Raw genomic sequence first — 9,022 nt, 5'->3', positions numbered from 1 at the left:
AGGATCTTATGTTCTTAGGCAATGACATTTCTGCAGATGAGATTTGCAGATTCAACTCTTTCTGCACTTACCAACACTATTCATCAAGGCTGCGGTACAAGTGGCCCTCAGCTGTTCTTGGACTGTATTTCCCATCAGTAGCATGATGAAGAATGGTGGGAGTTGCAGTCCAGCAAATCTAGAGGACCAAACATTTTCCCACCCCTGCCACACATAAATATTTATTTACTGGGTTTATACCCTGCCCCATTAGCTTGGAAGGCTCCCTGGAAGGATTACAGGATACAATAAAATCAGGTTGAAATAACTTTTTTTTAAAAGAGAAAATGTTTAATGAAATCTTCACAAATAAGTCATTTTGTTCTATCTAGGCCAAGACTCTAAATGAAACACCTTCAGAGAAGGTGAAGATAAATCACAGTGAATATTTCAAAGCCAGATATATGTAAACATAAGCATGGATGCCTCCATGCACCCTTTAAACTCCCAGTGTTTCACATTATCTTAGCTCTCTCCATTTTTAATATCTTTTTAAAATAAGATATGAGGGGGTGCAGTTATTCTTTAAGGGATTTAAGCTATACCAAGACAAAGAAATCACACATCACTTTGTGATCTGTAAAGGAGAGGTAGTGCATTTACTAGATTTTTTATGGAGAGCGGAAGCATTCATATTTCTATCAGCAATCAAAATGCAGGAGCAGAAAAGGCCAGTAATATGTTTTCAAAGGGAATGTGCGTGTGTTCCCCAGGAGGATGCAAGGGACACAAGCTCTTGCGGGATTCGCAACGGCGGCGACTCGGAGTGGAAGAGCCGAAGACTCAACAATAAACTTCTTGTTTACTCATCGCAACATTTCCCATACAGTTGCGAGGCAGCCAATGAGCGCCTCTCCCGAGCTCGGTCTGCACTGCCATTGGCTGCCGCCTGCCATTCCTTTGCTCGAGTACGAGGCTGGATTTAAAGGAGTTCAGCTAAGTTAATACCCATTTCTTCCTATCTCACGGCAAATTACGGGAGCGTGGGTGTTTGTTTGTTGATTTTTAAAACCCCTCCCCCTTCCCCTTCCACCTGGGCGCTTTTAGCAAACGCGACGTTCGTGGACCGCTCTTTAAAAAAATATCCTCTGCATCATACTTTCTCCTTGCTTGCAAAGCCGCCCAGCCCGATTCCTGCAGCCTTTCAGTTCTTGCGTCCTTTCCTGTGTTATGGCAGTTTTTTTCCTGATCTGAAAGCCCAGCGAGATGATGAGGCAGCCTCCGTTGTATGAGCTGGTGGGCTATAGGCAGCCCCCCTCCGCCTTACTTCCCAAGCAAACTCATGACAGGCAGGAGTTTGCTCCGGAGCAGCCGCACAGGCCCGGGGCCAGCAAGGCGGGTGGCCACCCCGCCACCACCACGAGCGATCCGAAGAGCGAGCAGCAGCTCCTGCGGAAGAAGATCAACAGCAGAGAGAGGAAGCGGATGCAAGATCTCAACCTGGCGATGGACGCTCTGCGGGAGGTGATCCTGCCCTACTCGGCGGCGCACTGCCAAAGCTCCCCTGGGCGGAAGCTCTCGAAAATCGCCACGCTGCTCTTGGCCAGGAATTACATCCTCTTGTTGGGAAGCTCGTTGCAAGAGCTGCGGCGGATCATCGGGGAAATGAGCGGCTCCGGCGGACCCCGGCTGCTGCTGGCCGGGCTGCCCCTCTTCGCCGCGGGCCCGGCCCCGGTGCTCCTGACGCCGGCGGGAAACGTCAGCCACCACCACCACCATCACCACCACCACCCGCAGGACACCCTACGGGCAGGCGCCGGCAAATACCTCTCGGCGGCCCTGGAGGAGCAGCCCTGCGGCCCTGGGGCCCTGCCGCCCGGCGGGACCAGCCTGTGCGCGTGCGCCATCTGCAAGCTCCCGCACTTGGTTCCCTCCGGCCTCGGTTTCGCCGCCGTGCAGGCGCAGTTCGCCAAGTGACCTGGGAGGGGCCGGGGGCGAGGCGGAGGGCCGAGGGGGAACGGGGCCGGCGGCGATCGGACCGGCGGGGGGCGGAGGAGGGGTGGACATGTGCGCAGGACGGCCAGCCGAGGCTTCCGATCCTGTCGGGCTGGAGGACTGCTCCGCGGCAGCTCAGAAAAAAGGTCGTTTCAGGTCCCACAGACAGGACAGCGCCGCATGCGCCAAGCGCTTCGTTTCGCATCTGATGTGCGATCGCCGCGAGGGACGGCGGATCTTGATCTGGCGCTCGCGTGTGCGCGTGTTTGTAACGCAGGCGAGGGGAAACTTTGGTTGCATCTGTTTCGTAGTGTCTGGTGGCAGTCTAACTAAAGCCCTGTTCATTTCGTTGGGACTGTTCTAGATAGGACTAACATTGGATACCTTCTGTCACTCAGGGGAAACTGTTGAATAAAAGCAAGCAGGTACGTTGAGCCAAAAATCAATCCCAGCTTCAAGTATAAACCGATGGGATCCGAGCTGGACAGGTCTGTTGAGGTTATTGCAGAAAGCTCGATGAAAATATCAACCCAGTATGTGGCTGCTGTGAAAAGGCAAGCCCCATGTTAGGCATAATTAGGAAAGGAAAGGAAAGGAAAGGAAAATGAAACGGCCAATATCCTACAGCCCTTATACAAGGCAGTGGTACAATCACATTTGCATAGAAAAGAGCAACTTAAAATGATCAAGTTGCTACAGCGACTCCTTTATAAGGAAAGGTTGCTGGAATATTTGGAATTATTTGGAATATTTAGTTTAGAAAATGAAAAAATGGAGTGGGAGACAGTTTACTCCTTCCAGATCTCTGCTGGAACCCAGAGTCATCCCATGAGGCTGATTGATAGAAGATTCAGGACAGACAAAAGAAAGTATTCTTCACACAGCCCATAAATTAAACTGTGTAATTCACTGCCACAGGAAGAAGTGATGGCCACAGATTTAGATGGCTTGAAAAGGGGATTGGACAAATACATGGAGGATAAGGCCATCAATGGCTACTAGACCTGTTGGCAGTATGCTTATGTGCACCAGTTCTTGGGGAATATGGATGAAATGGTGCAGTGACTCTCATATCCTGCCTGTGAACTTCCCATGGGCAGCTGGTCGACCACTTTATGAACAGAACACTGGACTAGATTTGATCCAGTGTGCCTCTTCTCATGTTCTTATGTAAGTTCTGTCAACTAAAGATGCACCACTTTATGAAATACATAAACTTTTGTTAAGTGCTATTGCGTGTATACCTATGCACACTCTTGGGATATTGGGCTGCAGCAAACTAACAAAGCAGCGCTGGCTTCTAAGAACATGTGCATAAGATTGAACTGCTTGTTGCCATGATTTCATGCACATGTTGAAATTTTCACTGAAATCAGTGCTTAACTTTTCCCGAATGGCACCTTTGGAATTCAATTTCACTTTGCCCAGTGTGATAAATAGGTAACTAGGCTCTGCTGCTTGTGAGCTTTGTCATTACAGTGACTCCAACAAGCTAAGAAGGTACCTATTCATTTGAATCGTAGTTCCTGTATTGATCACCAGAATTGCTGCGTTATTTGAAGAGCTACTACCACTTAATGGCTATTAAGAGTTTGTCATCCAGTTATATTCATGTTTAGTCAGAAGTAAGTGCTGCTGATTTGGATGGGCCTGGCATCCAAGTAAGTATGCGTAGGACTGTGGCCATGCAACACAATCCTGAACTTACTGGGATTAAGCCCCACTAGACTAAATAGAGTTTATGCAGTATTATGTGTGCTTAGGATTACAATTCTAGTGGAATCCTAGTCAGGTCTACTCAGAATTAAGTCCTAGCAAGTTCAAGGGGACTTAACTCCTAGAGAGGCATGTACAGGATTTCAGCAAGTGATGATTACTTTACTCTGAACATTTTATTATAGACTTTTGAGTTTAGTGGTGAGGGATGAAACAGAAAAGACATTGACTTACATATAGAAAATAATAATTAAGGACATGTTTTTGGTTTCATGTGATAGTTCCTTCTGTTGTATTACTGTTGATGTTAACACTGGAGTCCTTTTCTATCTGATTATAAGAACAGATTTTAGAAAAATGCACAATTCCAAGTGAGTCAATTCTAATATAATGATACCACAGTAAGTTCTGCTCCTCTTACCAATAGATTTCTGATGAAATGAATCAAAAATTAAAATCTATTTTAATTGATAGTTCTGCTTAAAGAAGGATATAACAGAGGGCACAAGACAGCCTTTAAAGGTACCGTTTGATCAAAAAAATTGCTAGTGCTATATACAGATGAAGTTACAAAATTCTAAAACCAACAGCTTGTATCCAGTCTTACTCTAACCAAAATCCTATTCATTTCAATGAATTTCCTATGAGAAGGGCTAACATTGGATCTAACCCACTGTTTCTGATATTTTTCAAATGCATTTATGTCTGGATGCCTTTAGGGCAGCTTCTTTCACTTTTTAATGACTGATTTAAAAAAACAATCTGTAAGACCCTGGAACTTGGAAACTGTACAATTATAAACAGCATAAACAAACAGTAGACTATTGCCATCTCTCTGCAAATATACCACTGACTGAAATTGTACCGCATAGCACGCTGGTCATGCCTTTAATTTTAAATCCGAAACACATGTGCACATGTGAATACAATGGGATTTACTTCTGAGTGAACGTACATAGGACTGTGCAGCATAAGGCTCTTCTAAACAGCACTGAAAAGGGAGGCGGATGGATGAGCAGCCTTTGTTTCTTAGAGTGGCGTGATTGCTGGCTTCCTATTGACATTACAGCTGTCACCCTCAACCCACTTTCTTCGGTGCCATCTTCCTGTCTTAATGGACTAGTCTGGAATAAAATGCAGTTTTTGTTTAACATGGTTTATTTCTTTCTTTTCTGTACAAACTGCCTGAAAGTGTACTCTGACTGTACCAATCCTGTTAATGCAATGCCCATGCCAATCTGATCCGGTCAGCTCTTATGCTGTGCAATGCCTGGAAATAATGCAGACTGGGGCATTTGAAGATCCAATGCCCAGATTTGCGAAACAGTGCCAGGCAGAATTCAACTGGCGCTCTTCTGGCCCTGGATGTATATGTAGAAAAAGCAAAGAAAGCACGGAGGTGGTCCAAGCGCAGTTGGTCCTGCTGGGTTCAGCATCGCTTACTCAGAAATAGTTCCTTGCAGAGTATGTCCAGTAGGCTCATGGGTCATGCAGTATGTTACTCTGCAAGTGAATCCTTTGTTTGACACATCTCTCCCGATCTCAGCAAGTTGCCTAATCCTGTTATACTGGGAGAGCAATCTAGTGTCATGGAAAAACAGAGAATCGTGGACTCTGACTTACCTCTGAAGTTGTCATATAAGCAATATTATGAGACATGGGTAAGATTTGCAGTTCATTGTAGCCCCTTGATGATTTGATAATGTCTTGCTAAAACAAAGTACATACATTATGTGGGGTTCTGCCTCAGTTTAATTGCTCCTGGGAGTTAGCTGATCTTGCATCGCAGCACTAGCCTGAAGCTAGAAGCATTAAAAAACAAACCATTAACATTTAGCATTAGCATGCATTGGACTCTGAGTCTTCCAGGGCCTCTCAGACTATTAACATTTAGGAAAAACTCTGGCTTTATTGTAGTGCATAAAGCTGTGCTTTCAGATTAGGCATACATGTTTTGCAATGTATACAAACTGCATTTTGCTGAAGATGCTGGACAGCAACTCATGGGCAACAGAGCAACCCTAACGTGAAGGAACGCACACACTGCTTCGATTACAAGAGGGCGAGTAGGAACATTGAAATGGGTCTGCTGGGAACTCACCACCATTTTGCAATGCTTAAGATGTTATTACTAGTTTTCTAGCTGTTGTATACTCTGGACATCTGTATTGTCTGCATATACTTCAGCCAGTAACAGAATTTGCAAACTAAAATAGTAACATAATATAGAATACAAATATAGACAGACATTAGGCATTTTGATTTTCATTAAGCATTACTGCAGTACATTACCTAAGGTTAAAACAAAACGCTCACAGAAACCTACTTTTCAGTTCATCTGAGTAAATTCAGAGAGGAGACACAGAGGTTTTTATTAGGCAGAGGAATAAGACTGAAGAAGCAATGAAAAGACAGATCTGAGAGTATGTAACAGAGTGGTAGATGGATAGGCACACTACAGGATAGTTGGCTTTGGGGGTTTCATAGCAGTAAAGGACGGGTGGTCAGAGTGAACCTACCTAAGCTTCCTAAAACTAATGAGGATAAGACAAATGCAGATCAGCCTCTCTTCTCTGCCAGTTTGGCTGCTGATCCATAAAACCAAGGCAAATAAGGAGGTCACATGATGCACTATATATTCAGAAGCAGCAGATCAATGAAAAATGAGGAGCTGCTCCATCAGCCGCAGCACCATCAACCCTGGTGTGGGAGAGTGGTTCACGACTATGCTGTCTCAACTTGGACAAGTACCGAGTTATAAGGATATGAAGGACAAGTCCTAGCATAGGCTTCCTCAGTCACTATACTGGACACAACACTAGACACACGGATTTGGAAGATGGACTCGTGATTGGGTTTGTGTTGATCACCCTGAAATGTTACAGTGGGGGAATGTTCATATATTGAACTGAAGTACAATCCAGGTAAGATGGAGTTTCTGTTGGTGGGTGAATCGAGCTCCTGGGTAGGTGACTTGGGCCCTGCCCTGGACGGGGTTGCACTCCCTGCAAAGGACAGGGTCCGCAGCTTGGGAGTGCTCCTCAACCCGGAACTGTCCTTGGAAGCCCAAGTGACTGCGGTGGCGAGGAGCGCTTTCCTTCAGCTTCGGTTAATCCATCAGCTGCGTCCCTACCTGGAGGAGGATTGCCTAGCGCCTGTAACACATGCATTGGTTACTTCCCGGTTGGATTTCTGTAATGCGCTTTACATGGGGCTGCCCTTGAAGACAGTCCAGATACTCCAGATGGTTCAAAACAGAGCTGCCAGGATGCTGTCGGGGACTGGGCATTATTCTCATATAACCCCAGTCCTCTATCAGCTCCATTGGCTTCCCATCGAAGTCCGGGCTCAATTCAAGGTGCTGGTTATTACCTATAAAGCCCTAGAGCCAGTGTGGTGTAGTGGTTAAGAGCGTGGGACTAGGACTCAGAGGATCTGAGTTCTAGTCCCCTCTCAGCCATGGAGCCAACTGGGTGACTCTGGGCCAGTCACAGACTCTCAGCCCAACCTACCTCACAGGGTTGTTGTTGTGGGGATAAGATGGAGGAGGAGAATGATGTAAGCTGCCTTGAGCCCTTTGTAGGAAAAAGGCAGGATATAAATTGGAAAATAAATAAATCAGAACTGCTTGGGACCAGGATACCTAAAGGAACGCCTTTTTCCCTATTTGCCCTCCCGTCCCCTGAGATCGGCAACAGAAGCCCTCCTCCAGGAACCCTCTGTGAAAGATGTTAGGAGACAGAGTACCTGGAGGAGGGCCTTCTCTGCAGTGGCGCCCTGACTATGGAATGTGCTCCCCAGAGAGGTCCGCCTGGTGCCATTATTATATGTTTTTTGGTGCCAGGTTAAGACCTTCTTATTTAATCAATATTTTAATATGTTTTAATATCAAATGTTATTGTTGTATTTTATTAATTTGCAGCCAGAGTGGGTCATCAATGCATTTATGCTGTTAGCCATCCAGAGACGTTAGTAATTGGACAGCATACAAATTTTAAAAATAAATAAATAAATAAATAAATATATCTGAATTAGCTTTTTAAAAATTTGAATAACTGGCAGAGAACAAAAGCCATCTGGATCCGTGGCACAGCAGCTTAGGGAATGTGGACTAGATTGCCTTTGGAGAGGAATGAACAACTCTTTCTTGCTGCACCTGGCATTAGCTGGGGACAGAGGGTCACGCAGGCATGCATGCACACACAGGCACCCACTCTTCCCCCCCTCTGTGCTCACTGAACCCTAGGGATTGCTGGGCTGGGGGGAAGTGAAGCCCTTCGCATCCCCAGTGAACATCACTGAGATCGAACAGTTACCTGAGAAGCCAGGAACATCTCACCCCTGCAAACCTGCTCATAATTTGTGTCAGGATCTGGGCTGCATTTGCGGGATCAGTCCCTGACCTGCTGGAGTGCTCAGTTTACTGATGAGTGCCAGCTGTGAGTCCTGGAAGAGCTATATAAGAGCAAACTCTTACCTCCAAAACCCATTTCAGTGATGTAGGTTTTCTTGTTTGCTGAAGTGTCTGATCCTGGTTTCTGCTGTGTTCCCTGCCTTGCCATGTTGCCTCAGCAGCACACGTCCTCCTGTTTGCTGCTGTGCCTGCATCCTGCCTGACCTTTCCTGCTCCTGCCATGTCTCCTGCCTGTCCATCTTGCCTTTCTGTTGTGTCTGCCTCTTGCCTGACCTACATCCTGCCTTGCCTGTGTATGCGGCTTTACCGTGTTGCCCCAGTGATGCAGGGCTTCCTGGGGGCTGTGGTTCAGCTCCTGCATCTTTTCAGACCTTTATTGCATCTGACTCCTGTTGTCTCTTGTATTTTGTTTTGCAGTGAATCCTGCCATGCCATGCCCCCCCCCCCCATCCAGTTAACCTGTCCAAAACATCTGTATCACTGTTGGTCTTCCTGGTTCTTGACCTTTGGCTTGTTCCTGACCACATCCTTGTTCTGCCCTTGTGCATTCTTCAGGTTCCTGACCATGGCCTGTACCATGACTATGTTTTTGTCTTGTCTCTGACCACCCACATTCTGGTCCTGGACTGTAACAGAGGTATGGGGTCCTCCCAGGAGACACAGAGGAATTGGCCAAAGGTCATGTACACCTCAGATTTAGGGTTTTGAAGAAAGTATACATTTCTTCAGTTCTCTTTCAACTTTAAAATTGGGATACATTTTGATTTCCTAGTAAATGTGGTATCTCAGAAGATCTTTACATCTGAGACAGGAAAGATCAAAGAGAGCACCCTGGTCATACCATTGATCCAGCTGTGGTAATGAAAGTGCAAGTAGGAAGACAGCTGGCAGAAGACCTCAGAGTTTAGGATGAAATAC

The 9,022-nt window shown here is 46.1% G+C and overlaps 1 protein-coding gene across 1 annotated transcript; it reads left to right on the top strand.

The window, feature by feature from the left end:
• Positions 1-1,248: 1,248 nt before the first annotated feature.
• Positions 1,249-1,956, top strand: OLIG1 (oligodendrocyte transcription factor 1). Its single transcript, XM_044441748.1, has one exon. It carries the CDS (start codon positions 1,249-1,251, stop codon positions 1,954-1,956), a length of 708 nt encoding a protein of 235 aa, XP_044297683.1.
• Positions 1,957-9,022: the final 7,066 nt, after the last annotated feature.

Source organism: Varanus komodoensis, unplaced genomic scaffold (assembly GCF_004798865.1).
Source record: "Varanus komodoensis strain SLA01 unplaced genomic scaffold, ASM479886v1 scaffold4, whole genome shotgun sequence".
Classification (NCBI taxonomy): Eukaryota; Metazoa; Chordata; class Lepidosauria; order Squamata; family Varanidae; genus Varanus; species Varanus komodoensis.
The sequence above is the reverse complement of the archived record's forward strand: the minus strand, read 5'-3'. Positions and strand labels throughout refer to the sequence as shown.